General features: G+C 38.9%; 1 protein-coding gene across 3 annotated transcripts in view; it reads left to right on the forward strand.

Annotated features, from left to right (window-relative positions):
- Nucleotides 1-13,741, forward strand: part of CDK5RAP2 (CDK5 regulatory subunit associated protein 2) — an 80,995-nt gene extending 67,254 nt beyond the window's left edge. For all 3 annotated transcript variants that reach the window (XM_085320086.1, XM_085320087.1, XM_085320085.1), the window contains exons 31-38: nucleotides 814-1,003; nucleotides 1,221-1,342; nucleotides 2,705-2,953; nucleotides 4,846-5,105; nucleotides 7,460-7,606; nucleotides 9,618-9,756; nucleotides 12,337-12,383; nucleotides 13,265-13,741. In XM_085320086.1, coding sequence (XP_085176212.1) covers nucleotides 814-1,003; nucleotides 1,221-1,342; nucleotides 2,705-2,953; nucleotides 4,846-5,105; nucleotides 7,460-7,606; nucleotides 9,618-9,756; nucleotides 12,337-12,383; nucleotides 13,265-13,324 — 1,214 coding nt within the window. In that variant the 3' untranslated portion in view covers nucleotides 13,325-13,741. The remainder of the gene's footprint in view (nucleotides 1-813; nucleotides 1,004-1,220; nucleotides 1,343-2,704; nucleotides 2,954-4,845; nucleotides 5,106-7,459; nucleotides 7,607-9,617; nucleotides 9,757-12,336; nucleotides 12,384-13,264) is intronic.
- The last annotated feature ends 3,360 nt before the right edge of the window (nucleotides 13,742-17,101 follow it).

Consider the following 17,101-nt stretch of genomic DNA (forward strand, 5'->3'; position numbering starts at 1 on the left):
TTGCTTTAGTCTCAAGTGCTTTCTGTCTAGTCTTAGCTTTGACTTCTTCAATAGTGAAGGGCTGGGGATGCACATATTTAACAGCACATGGGAATTACGATATCTGCTGAAGATGAGTGAATTTCTAACTGTCAGGAAATGGGACAACTCCTCTCCGTTTCTTCACCGAGGTTGCCACCTCCTCAGTGTTAAACCTAGGGTCACAAACTTGGTTATTTGTCCCTTAAGCCTCTCTAGTAGTAGGTATCTCAATATCATCAGTTGTTCCTACCAACAGTTCCTTGGCACAGAACCAGTTTGGAGGAATTGCTTTTTCCAAGGAAAGAAGGACTGGTATGATAGAGTTAGCAGGTAAGTAGCTCCAGGAGGGTGAGGATGGAGGGACTGTTATGGGACAAAGAGATGGGAACAACCCTAATCTGCTCTTTCCTTCTTAAAAAGAAGTCGAATTTGTAATTTGGTGAGGCTAGGTAAAATTCACGTACCTGCTTCGGAAACATGCTGCTACAAGTTTTTGAATGCTATCCTTCTGAACAATTTCAAGAGGTGTTGGGGGCCTTTGCTGTGTCAGGATGTGCACAGGTTCCTATTGAGATCCTTTATTGAATTCATTGGGAGTCCTGGAGGTTGAATGTTGTACTGTTATGGAAAATGCGTCTACCAAAAATAATTAAAAAACCAAAATACTGCAATCCTAAAGCTCACAAGAGCAGCTGTTACTTCGTCTGTCTCTAAGAAAGCTGATTTTGTTAAAAAGCGTGGCTTCAGTGTGTTGTGGGCATTGTGAATACCTTGCATTTCTTCTTGTTGCAGACAAACAAAAGGAAAATGAAAAGTTAAGAGAATCTCTTTCTAAGAAGAATGCARTCATTGAGCATCTTCACAAGGATTATGAATGCATCAAGAAAGAAAATGAAAGACTGCAAAAACAAATTTGCAAAAAGGAGGATGAAGCCAGATATCTGACGCGTGAGATTTACAGCAGTCGTAATGAATTAAACAGGTATTGAGTCTGTCCATATTTAGACATTCATTTAGAGAAGAAACTGTCAGTGTGACATGCATGTGTTTAGCTGTGGCCATTAACATTAATGAGATGCATAGCTATATTCAAAAGGCAAAGGAAAAATTATGGAAGAAAGGGGAATGGGTTTTAGATTTTGAAATGAAGAATAAGAAGAATTTAATTTTTAACTTAGAGGTGCATTGGAACATTACAGGTTGCAAACAGAAGTGAATATAAAGCAACATCAGCTCTCTGAGAATGACAAATTACTGCAGTCACTCCGAATTGAACTCAAGGTCTATGAAAAGTTGGAAGAAGCAAGGAGAAGGAAGACAGGTATAAATGCACAATTGTTTCTATACAGTTCTTGGTCCTTGCAACCCTTCCGTCTCTGAACATGATCTTGTCAGGACAGTAAGGCTAGGTCAATGTTTCTTTGCTTCTACCTATGTCTGCTAGAGAAAATAAAGCAACAAGTTGAGGCTAGAATGCTACTTTTTACATAAGAATATAGCTGTGAAGTTGTGCTGTGTGATTATGTTCTGAGCAGGCACACCAAAGTTTCTTTTATCTTGTTAGCAGCTAAGTTAACTGCAAGTATTGAAGAAGCAGTGGCTCAGGCTGAATAAGTTTCATGGAGATACTGAGTATTTACTTGTCATCTAAACACTTGCTGTTCCATTCCTGCAGCTTGTGCTTACTCAGATAACTTGTGCTTTCTCTTAAGACGGAATATGAGAATAGTGTCTTCCCTCTATGGCTAGAGAGAAGTACTGGCACTGCTTTCTAAATGAGACATTTAATAATTTCCCATGTGTTTTTTGTCACTAAAGGTGAGARGTAGAAATGAGATTTATATATGAGACTCTTCCTACTCCTTTAAGGTGGTTGCACCACCACATAGTTGATGATGTGATTTGGTAGAAGTTTTGTCTTTATCAGACCAGAAAGGTGGTCTTTGCTGTATGCTTTCTATAGGATCCAGCAAATTTTTGATTAAGAGTTCATGTAGAAGTTAATTTTTCTTCTCAATTGTTGGCAGAGAGCTTTAAGCAAAAGCTGGCTCAGGGACAGAAGTAAGTTTCCTTGCGGAACTCATAACATAATTAGAGACTAGCAGCGCTGTCCTCATGCTGTTGTGAGCCCCTTCCTGCTCTCTGGAGAACAGTTTGATTTCAGCATGAAAGAATACATGGGATTGTTTCTGTACTGACTCCCTTCTAAGAAAAGACGAACACAGCTCTTGCTTTTCAGAGGTTCAGGTTGGTTCCTCTGGTTGCCAAGTGATCACTGTTCTCCTTTTCCTTCAGTATRTAAAATTAAACTCCCAGATGTACTTGATCCCTCCTCCTCACTCCAGGATTACCTGTTCCTTTTTCTTTCTCTAGACTGCGTATTAATGCACTTCAAATTTTGTAAATCCTCTTCATTCTCTTATTATTATAATTTTGCTTTTGGTATGAGACTTGCTAGCTTTTACGGACAAAGTGAAAATAATTTTCAGCTTTTTAAGTCTTTTGAGGGTAGAAGCAATTAAGACTTCCTTTTTTTGTCAAACTATTATCTCAATACTGTTTGTAGTTAATTCTTAATATTGAGGATAAAGCTGGCTATAAATTACTTGCTCAGCATTCCGATAACAGCTAATATTACTTTAATTGTTAAAGATGTTAAGTGTTTTTGTTAAAATATTCTCAGATTCCAGACATGGTGCATCAGAAGAATTTCGAAAAGATCAAAATAATCCACTTGACTTACATGAACTACTGACTGAAATACAGAGTTTGCGAGTACAGCTTGAAAGAAGCATAGAGACAAACAAGACTTTGCATGAAAAATTAGAGGAACAGCTTTCAAAAGAAAAGAGAGAGGAAGTGGGCTCAATGTCAGCTGTGAATATCGACTACCTTTTCAAACAAGAATCTCAGCRTTATGCGGGAATGAATGGTACTGTGCCATACATGCTTTTATTGTACTGTAGAACCTACGCCTTGTTCTTTAAAGATGCTGCTTTTCTCTTAAAGCCTCGTACAACATCAACTGCGTGATTCAGGAGCTGCCTATCAGCCTTTCAAATTGCTTTCCTGTTAGAGCTATTAGTGCATCTAGAGGTGAAATGCACACTGTACCGTCTTATAGCCTCCAACTGTCAAATGCTTTTCATTCAGGAAAGGCGTTTGCAGGCAGTGTCTGAGATGGAAGGATGCCTACATTAAACTGCCATAAATTTTGCTTACCTGGGAATTCTTTTTAATGCACAGCCCTATAGCATTTGCTAAGGGTGACTATATATTGCTCAAGAATCATCAGTAAGTGCACAATGTGGTGGTTGTATAAATCATTTGTCCCCTCTATGTCCTTGAAGAATATTTTATCTTTATTTTAATCACTGTTAAGCAATATCATTTCAGCAAATTGGGGAAAATGTGATGTTTACACTCAGGGTTAGACTGTGGCCCCAGTAGAAATGTATGTGGGGTACAAGGGCATAAGAACGTTCTTTGCTGCTAATATACCCTTCATAGGAACAGCTTCCTGTACTTACAGCATAAAGCCAACCCTCCTGCCTGTACATGTATATGTCATGTTCTGAGAAGAAATAATAGTGGAGCTTTTTGTTCACACACTTTGCGCACATACGTCTATCTAACCATATGCACCACACAGAGTAAGCTGCACTAATCAGAGGAGTAGTGTGAGAGCTCATGAGATGTAGCAGGTTTTCCTACCACCTTACTTCTCTGAAGGGCCCACCATGCCTGATCAGAGTCATACTTCAGGTGAAGAACATAATGAGCGTACTCCACACCACTCTGTATGAGTCAGGCAGATGCTGACTGCAGCAGATAAATTTTAAGGATTGCTAGCCTTTCCTGTGCCCTTACTACTTGCACATTAACTTACAATCATGTGCTTCCTACACAAATGTCTCTTTAGAGCCAGTCACGATCAAGTAGATGTGGAGCGACTATCAGGCAACAAATACGTATTACCAATATCCCCAAATTGCATTTGTTCCTGATAACTTTCTAGATAGAGTCCTAGATGTTGCCCTTGACCTATATYAAGTTAAGCAGTTAAGAAATGGAGAAGCTAGTTATTTCCTTGAGAAAAYTGAGATACAGGTTTGATAGCTTGGTTTGATATGGACCAGGAAGATTCCTTGGAACGTCACAGCCAAATTTATTGGCTTTCTAGAGGTACTGTCATACTTTTCCCACAGTGTATTTTTTTCTCATAGGTATTTGGGAATTTAGAATGACTGAAGAGGGATGATATAGATACAGTCTTACGGATTATATAGCTGAGGAGAATGTCATACTTTTTGTGGAGAGTAAATAGGAAGCTTATATTTGTTGATTTTATCATCTTCATTCAGGATGTATTTTAGATTTTCTGAGTACAACTTGATTTTGAGAGATATCTAGGGCTTTGGATAGATGCTTAGATCATAAATATAAGTAAATGCTGGCAGATACATGCCCTCGCTACTAGAAAACCAGCTGTGTTTCCCTGCTTCCTGACCCCAAGTGTAACATCAGCAAAAAAAAGGAACACAAGCAGGGCTTGGAAGATCTCTTTTTAAAAATTWTTTTAAGTTCACTTCTACTGATAAACTCTTCTCACTCCCATTTTGATATATAGAAAATCTTTGCAGATGCRCTGCTGCTCACAGAAATGTTGGTGGACAGTGCATGTCACTAGCAAAAATAACGCAAAAGCCTCTTAAACATGCATATCACCCTTATCCCAGACTTTCTGATTAATAGAACTCTMGTGTTGATCTGCTTTTCATGTAAGGTTAGAAAAAGTTAAATCTTCCTTTTTTTCTATCCTAGGCACACACTTAGCATCTAAAGATGATTTAGACAGTACTTCACWTGGCAGTAGCACCTCCTCTTCTAGTACTGCATGTACCCCTCGTCTTGTGCCTGGACATCGTATGTGGGCAGACAGAAATGGACGGCATGTTCTTGGCTTGATTGAGGATTATAATGCTCTGAGGAAACAGATTTCAGAAGGGCAGCAGGTTTTAGCAGAAATGGACGTTTCTTTGAGAGAGGCCACTGGTAYGAAACTGCAGGAGCCTGGAATAAAGGTAAGCAGTGAAAGCTGTTAGGGGATGGTGAATTTTGCGTAGAGATGCAAGGTGTATAGATTACACAAACAAAGAACCAGGCAAATGGTGCAGCAGGCTTCTCTGAGTAACTGTCGGGGCACCTCAACTTTGACAGTCCAAGACTCATCTAGATGCAGGCACCTATGTGTAATTCTGGGCTAATGAGGCTATGGGTAGATCAGTTCATTCTGGTCTTTTTATAAGCAATCTCACTTTTACTTGCAACTTCAAATAAGGTGGAACTACTTGCTTTTTACTTCAGAAACTAGTAGTTGTTATACTGGAAAATTAYATAAAAAACGAAACAAAACAGATAAACCTCTAAAATGCTTAGAAAGGGTTTCAACTGASGGTATGTATCAGTAACCTAAAGATAAAAATAATTTAGGCAGTTTTGTTATAACGAAGGTTTTGGATAAGCCCAGGAAATATGAGACAATTGGAAGAAAGCTAATTTGTGGCTGAAGATACATAGCTGATAAATACCCCACATACCTATGTTTTGCCCTCTAGCAACACCAGGTGATAACTGTATGTTAACGACTGATGCATGTATGTGATGTAATGAGGGTTGCACTGTATTTTTTCCGCTTCCTGGTATTTTTTGAATATATTAGCAGTATCATTAGCTAGTCTAGCAATTTGAATATCTTATTAATGATCTGGTCTTCAAAGACACAGTGTATGCTCCTTTCTGAATCACATGTGACACCATTATATCAAGTCACTGGTGTGCCTGCTGTAGTCTTAAGCATAATAATTCTTCAAGCAATTAAATGTTTGCCTCGTATTGACTAATGTATGAAAGAAAGTATTTTATATAGCAGATACTTAACTTTTTTCCTGTAAAATCCAGAGAGAAAAATAACATTTATTTACTTTATTCTGTTATTACTTATTATTGTTAATTCCTGGATACAGTTAGTGGGCTGGTAATGTATTTGGGTTGGATGGAATAAGACAAATCTAACTACCAGCTTCAGCAAAAGGAAGGGAATAATTTGTGCATGTTCATGGCAGATAATAATGAACTAAGATACTTAAATTGCAACAGGAAAAGCTGAGATCAGACATTTGAAAAATATGCCAGTGGTAAAAATAGTGAAATGCTGGAATGGAGACTGCTCAGGGACACTGTTGAATCACTGTCACTGGAGACACTTTTTTAAGAACAGGTTACATTAATGTTTTTGAAAAATTGTATATAGAGTTTTCCTGCCTTGGAGAAAGAAGGTAAGCTAGGTGACTAATGAAGGTCCCTTCTACTCTTATGATTTTACAATAATATAAATGTTGTAAAAACCATGCCCATGGGTTTTTAAAAAACAGAAAGTGGTAACTGCATGGTTGAGTCTGCACTGTTTCTCTTTCATAGTTATAATTAGTAAAGCTAATTGAAGATGCAGCTTACAACAATTCTGAAACCCTTTTTGTGGTGTCACATGTACTCACGTGGTAAAACAATGTCTGGATGGCAATTAACACTCTCTGAAGTATCATATTCAAATAACCTAATTAAATACTAATAATGCCTGAAAAAGTAACCTCCGTGTAAGATTTTAACATTTTTGGTTTGTGTAAAGATAAAAGCAGTATGTTTCACAATTTGCAGTTTCCTACAGAGCTTTTGCATCACTGAAGTTTTAGACTACTTAGCAAATGGGATGTTTTACGTGACAGGAGGATTCTGGTTAGGTAACAATGCAAAATAAGTATTCAGATGATATGCTGGATGGGGGCAGGAAGCATGAATGCTTTTCTTTCACTACCCTCCCCCTTTCTTTATCGCAGTTGCACTGGTAATTTATTTGCTCCCCTTGCATTCTTTCCCTCCTTTTTCTCCTTTATTTCACATTTATGCAATTTCTTCAATTTGGCTTTCTCATCTATCAGCAGAGGAAAACATTTTATGTGTGTCCTGATAGTTATTTTAGCATTAAATGGAACAGTTTAAAGGGTCTGCTAAGGAAGAAACATCTATATTGCTTAAATTGATGTCTGTAGTCATTTGACTTTCAAATACCATGACACAAAATGCAAATAGAGAAAGAAGAGAGTTGCCAACTCTTTCCATAGAAAATCTAGTAAATGTAACCTATTATTAATCATGGTTATTGATTAGGATAAATATTCTCCCTCCCTCAATTTTTCACATCATGTATAATTCAAGAGTCTTTTTAAACTAATAAATTATCTTTTTTGTGGYACCCACTAGCTGTGTACGTAATCTTAAAAATGAAATCTTACTAACTGTATTTACACTATTAATTAAGATGACAATTTCATAATATTTTAAAGGTAATATATAACATATCTGTAATCCTACGCTATAGGTTTCAGACCAAGCACCACTGCATAGCTTTTCTGCAAGTATTCACACAGTACAGCAGATTTTAGAAGAGGCTGCGCGTTTATTGAAACTTCTCTGGAGAGTTTCCCTTCCACTGAAAGCTGCACCCAATACTACACATGGCACTCAGGTACTATTATGTTTTGTTTTGTTTGGGTTTTTTTGAACTGTTGTAACATGTGTCGAGCAGGATGCACAAGTTAGGAACATGTCACTCAGGAAAATCTTTTGAAGATCATCAACCCAGGATACCCAGTCTGCAGTCTCTGGCCACGCAGATTTAGGTAGCTCTAGTCTTTGAAGACTAAGGCTGAACATGTACTGGCTTTCTGTCCTGATCATAGTGTGTGCTGGGGGATATATTCACAAAAGACTTCATAAGTAAAGATGCAGTCTGTTACACCTCTCTTGTAATAGTCAGCAGATGTAGGCAGATGACAACCATTCCATTTTAATGAGAAAAGGATTGGTCTCCCTGTTATAAAAACACAAACTCAATTTGATTATGTATATGCCAATGACAACAAAAATTTCAGCAACTTTGATGTAAACTGAGCTACATTTTACTTTTACGTTTTTGATGCCTAAGCTGTAAAACAAAGATTTTTTTAGTGTGACAAAAACTCAAGACAAGTTTTATAATATTTTAACCAAAAAGGATTGTATTATGCAAATGAATGAAAGTAAACTGAATGAAGAATGACTTATCTATAGTATCATAATATTACCACTCAACAATGAAACTGTTTCAAACTCTGGCTTTAAAATAAATCTGAAATGTTTTCCCTGAGGTTTTTGTGTGCGTTTCTTCAGGGAGGCAGTATATTGCTGAAAAACTAAAGGCTTAGGAAAGCAAATTTTTTATATATGATTTTAGTAACATTTTTTGTTAATATTTTCTATTGGCCTTAAATGTGTAAAATCACAAAAGTAGTAAGAATAAACTGTACTGTCTAATACAGATCACTCATATTACAATTCTGTATTTTGAATGTCTTGAAGTGTGTACACTTTCATTTCTCCCCGTATATATAAAACTTATATAGACAGCTATATGCTGGCCTGGATTGCTGTATCTGAACATAACATACAGATGCACAAATGTTTCAGTATTTCTCTGATGCATCTGTTTCTTACTGATCTAAACCTTCTTGATCTGGATCAGTCCCTGAAAATCTGACCCAGTGTTGGAGATGTCCGTCTCCAAGACTAAACCTAATCAGAATCTTATAGAATCTTTTCTAGAGTTTCTTACCCAATGTGCTGAAATCATAAGGACATCTGATTGCTTCTGATGTCTTAAATGCAGTATATGAAAGAATGTGTCTTGAARTTTGATTCTAAAAGATACTGAGTATTCACTGCCTTCTGTTCAGCCCCACAGGAGTTGTTAGTAATTGCTTCTTCTGAAGAGCTAAATGCTAGGGGAGAATTCCAGAAGACATTATTATTTAACAAGTGGTACAACAGCAAGAAAAATGTTCAAGTTTAAATTTCTATGAGGATCCAGATCAGCAATACTGGCAGACTATGTCAGAGCTACTAGTAGTCCTTTTCTACAAGATACTGCCCATAATTGGATGGAAGTGGTGGTGAAAACTGAACCTTAAATAATGATGCTAGCAAGTAATTTTGCAATAAAACTGTCTCTGTCACTTGTAAGCTGCCTTTCAGGCCTTTGATTAAGTTAGCATCCACTGTTGAAGCTGCCTTAGAGAAGGAAGCTGGAAGTTTTGAACCTGGCATATGGGATATTTGCTGGTCCCATAGCACTGGCCTTTATTATGTTTTCTAGCTCAGAGCAAAAGAAATGAAAGGAATGGAAGATGAAAAGCAAAAAAATAAACAGTGGTGTTAAGTCCTTTCTCAGAATATCATAACAATTAATTGTGATAAAAGTCAGCTAAGAATACATGAGTTCATTCCTTATAACGCTTTCCTCTATAAATGTTGGTTGCCTTGTGGCAGATGGCAGGAGTTAAGTGAAGCTGGAGCAACAGGCAGTGAGTGATGTGGCACTCCTTGAAGAACTTGTCTGTATCCTGCAGAAGTTTGAGGGCTCTTGTACAAAACTATATAGCAATTTACCATGTATAATGTAGTTTTTGTAATAATTCTGATATAATATTCTTTCAATTTAGGATGAAGGAATGAAAGCAGAAATATTTAGGTTGCGTAAGAAACTGTCTGAGCAAGAAAAGAAGTTACACAGCACAGTGAAACGCTTGCACTCCACAAACCAGCTGAAGGAAAACATGGAGAAAGTCATCATTGATCAGTGTTAGTGATTGCTGCATTCCTGGTTCTTATTTTATTTTTATACTTCATGGCTACCTAGCTATACATTTCCTCTGCCTTCCCAATTGCTCTGGCAATACGTGTACTGCTAGAGGTGGATTTCTTTTCTTAGAAAATCTATCATTAACTTCTCTTAGAGATAGGACTGAATGACTTGCATTCATGTCCTCACGAATAATTAATTTGGAATGTAAGATGTTACACAACATACAAATTAAAGAAAATGGCCATAATACTTAAGTTGCTCAAGTCATTTAAATGCAGCATAGAGCTATTAATGTTATCTTGTTCCACAGCTTATAATTTTTATACGTATGTTACGTATACCTTCTGCCTGAAGATTCTTGATTTAGTATTTGTTGACTGGTTTGGTCACTTCTTTCAAAGGTGCTGTATCAAGTGACATGGAAGTTACTTGTATTAAATACAAAGTTATGTTTTGTTCAGGTTTTAATGTTAAATAGCTCAGTCTGGAGTTGCTATATGAAAATCAAAGTTAACATCTGTCCAAATAATATCTGTCAGATAGATCTACTGATTTAGTTTGGTTAGTATTCATGTTCCAGTGACATCTCTTGGAGACTTACTGGGTAATTTCAGTAGGGCTGTGCAGAGCATAAATGGTAGAGATTCTGGTGTAATGACCAACACCTTATCCCTACAGCCACTACTGCTGCCCTCTCTACCCCACACTTTCAAAAATAGAACCGAACATCTCCCTCTAACTTTGCTCACTCTTTTCAGCATGTTCAACCTCTTCTTAATTAGGTCTTAATAAAACGAAGCCTGCTTTTTTTGAAATCTTCTTAATGCAAAGTACTACTTGGCTAGTAGCAGCTTCACTATTAGTGTCACGAACTCTGAATTCTCTTCATGTACTGAATTTGATATTTTTGATTTTCAAAGATCTAGTTTGCCAGGTGAAATGAATTTACTAGCAGAGATCTCTATAAGCAGAGAGCACTCTGCTATCCTGAAAGACCTAGATACAATTTTCTATAAGTTTCATTGATTATGGGAATTACAGATGTCAAGTTACCTTTGCCTTAAGGAGCAATTTCAGAAATGTTTCTAAATTGCATCCGTACACAAATTCCTGACCAAGCATACAACAAAACTGATGAATCACAGGAAGCTACTGAATTTTATTACGATGTATACATTTCTTTCTTTTTATTTCTTCCTTTCTCCTTTTGCTAGTAAGAAACCACAGGCTTCCCAGGAGGTGACCTTGCCTGCCTTCATTCCCTGTTAGCTGGTCAGCTCCACGGAGAATATCCGGGCTCCCACTGTTATTTACTTCAGCATTCCTAAAAAAAAGTTTAGAGGCAGGGACTGGAACATTCTTGTGGCTCCGAGTTTTCCATATACTTTCTTCAGGAGAGAGAACTCATTGCTTATAACCCTCATCTGAACCTCTGAGCATGTAACAATGCAATGCCAAATTGCAGTAATCCGCCAAGGGTATAATTATCTCATGACAGCTATACCCTTGGAGTTGTTGGGTTCTTATTATTGTAATGAAAAATCTTTATTATGGCTAAATTGTTTATTTTTGAGACTGGAATATTAAATTGGTACTTGTGAGTGGTATTTTTCAGTGGTTATAGAGGTGACACAGAGTAGAGAATCACATATTTAACCTGACGTTTCTAAATATCAGTTTTGTTTGGAAGCATCCCCTCCTCCATTCACAGGTCTTTTTCTCTCCCCACAGAGGCTAACTAGCTGCATGAATAAAGAAAACGTGGAATTCTTCAGAGCAAGCCACCCATGCTTTCCTCTAAGCTATATAGGTTGCTTTGTCCTTGAACTTCTGGAGGAGCTAGCTGACTTGTTTTGCCATCTGTCCTCCTCTTCCCAATCTCATCCTTTCCCTAAACCACTCCATCCTACTGTTTCTGTCAGCCTCCCCTGCCCTCAATAATCTACCTAATATGTTAAATTGTAGTTAGATCATTCACCATCTTTCCTTAAAATGGACAGAAGGTGATCCCTTTGATAACCTTGGATCAAAGGATCCAGGTCATCAGTATCACATGGGGCTGTGCACACCTGTGATGTTAAGTGTAGTGGTGAGATGTCCGTTTTCACATATATAGTTCTTGTTATGGGAGAAACACTTTGAAAAGACTTCCCATATAGCGCTTACATCTGAATAGTTGATTAAGTGGTAGTTGGAATATAGGCCAGGGAGTAGGAAATGGCATTCTGGTGCTGGCACTGCTTCTGACCTGCCCTGTGGTCCTGAGCAAATTATTCTGCTCCTCTATAACTATTTCTGTTTTTATAATATTGCCCCTGTATCTTGGCTTGTTGTAATTGGAGGTTTGTACAGCAGCTTGAGCTTTTAAAACATGTTTAGGAGGGAGTACCAGCTCTGGATTTTGGTAAGAAAGTTGAACTGGTGGGGAGGGGGCTGCATGAGAGTGGGGCTTGCCTGGTCACTGGCCATCTTGTAAACATATGTGCATACGTTAATATTTGGGCATAAGATTCCAGTAAAGAGAACTTTATAGAAAAACCATGTAGTATTCTGTTTAATCTGCTCTTTCTTTCCAGTGGTTTTAACTCATGATGTCTTGAAGAAGGCTAGAGGAAACCTGGAAGTAAGTAAAATTTCTGCTTACATTTAAAGCTGGTGGCATACATTCATTAGCATTAGTCTAATTTGCTTTGGGTTTGCCACTGGGGCACAGTGTTATGATCAAGTCTACGTGACAACAGTTTAGCATGGTAAGTAAGCATTCCGTAATACTTAATGTTTAAATTAGAGTTTTATGACTGAACAAGCAACTAGCTAAGTAACCAAGTAACTTTTCTGATACTTTCTCTAGATCAATATTTGCATGTCTGTCTGCTTCTTCCAGTAGTTTATTTTCAGCAGGTCACAGTCTAATAACCTGTCTACTGGCTAAGCTTGCAAAAAGAATCCTTATTTAAAGCTGCTGTATGTGTTAATAACTGGTGCTGCTTTTTTAAAATATAGACCCAATAGGCAAAGCTTCTGTAAACAGCTATTTGCTAATGCAGTGTATTAAATTAGTTTGAGTGTTTGACTATTCACTCTTCAGATTTGATTTCTCCCAGAAGGTTCAGACTTTACTCCCTGAAGGATATTATATATTTCTTGTCCCGTAAATCCCATACTTCTCCTCACACCATTCCACTCTGAATGATTGTACGTTTCCCTGCTCTCCCTTAAATTCTCTATGAATCTTTCCTTCATTATCTTTGTCAGCCGTGCCTTCTCAAAACCCTTGCTTAAGCAGCTGCTATACTGTTGTCTCATCCCTCCCTGAGTTACAAGTTGATGACATAAAGAGGTCTGTATGCTTATAGAAACCTTATCACTTTAATTTGAAGATCTGCTGAATATAGGAGGTTCATATTTACAGATCCTTTTGCAGGATTATGGCTCAACACSAGGAACAAATGGTGTGCATTTGAGGTACTGCAAAATAGTAATAATTATTGCTTTTCTAATCAGGTTCAACCAGCAGAGAATCAAAAAGCGGCTTCCTACACCAGCAAAAAAAGGATTCTCTGAAGGAGAAAGATCCATTAATAAAGACTATTCCCGTGACTGTTGTATGCTTCTTCGTGCCTTACTATTTATTGATGTAAAAATGTTCATTTAGCTCTTTTATTGGAGTCAGCCTTTGTCAGGAAAAAAAAAAAAGAAAAGAAGAGGAAAAAAAGAAAAGAAAAGCTTTTGGTAAATAACTTATTTAACATTTTCTGTGATGTAAAGGATGGTTTTTAATATTTATTACAGAAAACAGGTACTGGAAGTATTGAACAAAAATCCAGATTTTTTTAAAAGCTGGCTCATTTGAAATTTTGTATTTGTACTTGTGTTAGAAAACCACTTGTTGTTATAGTCAAACAGGTTCTGAAAGAATCAAGAGCATGATCCACCTCAACTGTTTCTATATTGCTGAAATTAAAGAATGCAGTTAAAGTACTTAATTCTGCCAACTGTCATTGTTTTGTAGTACTGTGAGAAATGTTCAGTATTTTAAAGCATTTGAAACATAACATAAAACATAAACATATCTCTGGAAGATTTTTCTGGAAGCCACCTGATGCTGAGCTTTCTCATTATCCTATTAGAAACCTAGATTTGATGCTAGATCTGAAAATGCTGCTTAGAATCAGGCAATTCATTAAAATTGAGAACAACCACAAATCTGTTTGTGTTATTTTGTTTAAAACCTCAGAAATGTGAGCGCTTACTTACTGAACAAGGCAGCCAAGTGATTGCAATGTTCATAACAGCTGCTGTCGCTCATTTGTTTCCTGAGAGTGACTGAAATTAGTCCAGCCCGTATCTATCTGCAGCATCTGTAAGGTGTGGTAGAAGTGCCTGTCATGACTCAGCGTGGGTATTGGAAACTTGCTTTCAAGAAGTCACAATCCAAAGAGATTTTGCTATTGGTAAAACGTTAGACCCTGCTGAGATCTGTACGGATAGGAAGAACATTTTGAGGGACACAGTAAGACAGTTGTGCAATCCATTTTTCTGCTAAAAACCCATAAGAATGTTTCTTGAATTTAAAGAAATCTTATTATGTGGCTTTTACGTCCCATGCTGATATAAATAATAGGAATATTTTGGCCAAGCCAGAGAACATTATCCTAAAATATACTTGGTTGTGCGCCCTACCTGCTCCACACATCCCGCCTGTGGCCTTTTCAATTTTACCTTCAGTCTTGGCTGCTGGAGCAGCCAGAACCAACTATATGCGATGTGCTGTCAGTGGCACAAAGTGACCCGGGAAGGCAGGCTAATTTAACTCTCTCCGTAACTGAAAGCAATGATTGGGTACAACAGCTCCGTTGAAATAAATGAATTTCACACGAAGCATGATTTTGTTTCAAGTTGATGATGTCACTAGTCATCCAAGAAGCTATGCACCAGGTCTGGGAGATCTCGACCCAGGCTTGCAGTTGYACTGGCTTCTTGACTAGCGCTCCCTAGAGAACAACCAACCTGCAGTAGTCCCCCTCGCAGAAGAGCCGTTTATGTTTATTGGGATGTGGTTGTGGAGATAGCTAGTACACCCGAAGAGTTGGCTGAGAGCCATGAGTCAGCCTGACAGTTCTGGTGACGCACACTCAGCTGAATCCATGCACAACACACGGAGCCTAAGACAAGCCCTAGGAGCTCCCCCAGTCCCCTCCCCGAARCTTTGATTGATTAGTTCAAATGAGTTTCTGGGTTTCAGTGTATAGTAAGAGCCACTATCTCCGCCACGCACCTTTCCCAACTAGGTGTTGATATTCAAATATAGTATTCTCTGGCCGCTGCAAAGACACTCTTAATCCCTTTGCTTCTCTATTTGAACGTGGTGCTGAACGGTTGGGGCTGTTCCCTTCTCCCTGTGGGCACAGCCGCGCTCCCGACCTCCGGGTGACTGCCCGCACAAGCCCTAGATACAGCACAAGTCTCGGATAATCTGGTCCATAGTGGTTAGCAGGGTCGTCTGGCAGATTCCATACGCCTAGCACTTGTCCTTGCATCTGTTGTGTACGTAAATGTATTTTTATTAAAGAAAAACAACATGAAGTCTGTACTTTTAGGGTGCCTGTTTCCATGCTCCCTTGTACAGCTGACTTTTCAGCAGTTCTCAGAAACAGGCCTTCTTTAACTATGCAACTGGATTTAGTCTAAGGGCCCACTGCCTTCCTGTGGGTTTCATGCTCTGATAAACGTTACCTGACTTGGAAATCCCAATCCACGGTCCCCACCTGAGCGGTCCTGAGCCTCTGTCTCGGATTATGGTTGCTGAGTACGTGCAGCTCCTGTCCATCAAGGGAAATGAAAGCTCAAAAATGAAACGTTGTCGTCTTTGCTGACAGCAGGGGGAAGCAAATTCATCTGTCTGGATTAGAGGAAAGATACTGGGGAAAAAAAACGAAAAAGTTAAACTTTGCAAATTGAAAAGGGGGGGGAGGTAAGGAAAGAGCACACAGTCAAACTTGCGCTTCAGTCTCTTCACWCGTTATTGTCCTCACAGCTCACTAAAAACGTCAAGTTAATTTTACTAAGTAGCTAAATTATAGACACTCAGATGTAATCAGAGTCTGCTATACATTTCAACTTTCAAAATTAATCATCCTACGTTTTTGAGTTACAACACCTGAAGGAAACAGCTGTACGTCTATATATAGGCACCCAAGTCTCTTGGTCTTGCAGCCTTTTTCATTTCCACACCATCTGTACTTAAATAAATAAATAAATAATCTCCCTTTCCTGAGATGATTTGCCACTTATTGCTTCATGTCCCCTGCCGTGCCCTCGCAGAGCTYGTCTCCTGACCCCTTTTTCTTTCTGATCAGCTGCGAGAGCTGCATCCGCTTTACAGCACCGCGTGCATCTTCTCCAGGGTGGGAGCGCGCACAGGCGCCGGGAGGGAGACAGATACCGAAACTGGGTTAGCTGGYGAAAAAAATTGTAATACATCATTACCTCTTTAAAAAGAGATGATCCTGCGAGATCAAAGTATTTCATCTTAATGAGAAGTGCCTTTTAAACACACACACAATTTACTGGGCTGGTTTAAAAATAATTAACGGAAGAAAAAGCCGCTTACCAGATGGAGGGCTGCAAAAGACAAAGCTTATGGAGTGTTAAACTTTGTTGCCATTRAGCAAAATTAAATTTTCCTTTAAAAATAATTATGCAAGGGGAAAAGAAGCTGCATAAGCAAATGGCATTAAAGGAGGGGGCTCATTTGCTTAGCGAGTTCCTGACTGTGCTTTGATTTTATGTGCAAGGTCACTCGAACCACGGGGAGGGGAGCGAGCAGGTATCGGGAGCCCTGCGGTCTGTCCTCTCTCCTTGCGTGACCTTGGGCTCCTCCAAGCCTTTTCCCAGGCTGAGAGACGCTCGCGAGCGGGYGGCTCTCGCGCAGGACGGCGAAGCCTCGGCTGCGGGCAGGGGCAGCTCTGCGCTCACGCAATAGCCCAGGCACCGTGCCCGGGAGGCGGCAGCCGCAGCCCGAGCGGAGCGGCACAACCGCAGCTGCCGACGGCAGCAAACARAAGTAATATTCAAAACCACAGGTGGTTGCTTGTATTAAAAATAAATCAATGCTAATGCATTTGAGTGTCGAGAAACAGAAGCGCAGGAGATTGGGCTGGTATTTGAGTCGAGGCGAAAGGCTGAGCCGACGCGAACRAGCCTCGCTGACATTTTTTTCGGGGGGAGGAGGAGGAGGTATTTTTATACTCCCGACCTCGAAGGAAAGAAAATCCTGCCCTCACTCGCAAAGCCAACGGAAATGGCACGATGGAAAGAAAGCTTGAAAAAAGCTGCAAC

This window comes from Rhea americana, unplaced genomic scaffold (assembly GCF_003343005.1).
Source record: "Rhea americana isolate MKP2758 unplaced genomic scaffold, rheAme1 scaffold_61, whole genome shotgun sequence".
Classification (NCBI taxonomy): Eukaryota; Metazoa; Chordata; class Aves; order Rheiformes; family Rheidae; genus Rhea; species Rhea americana.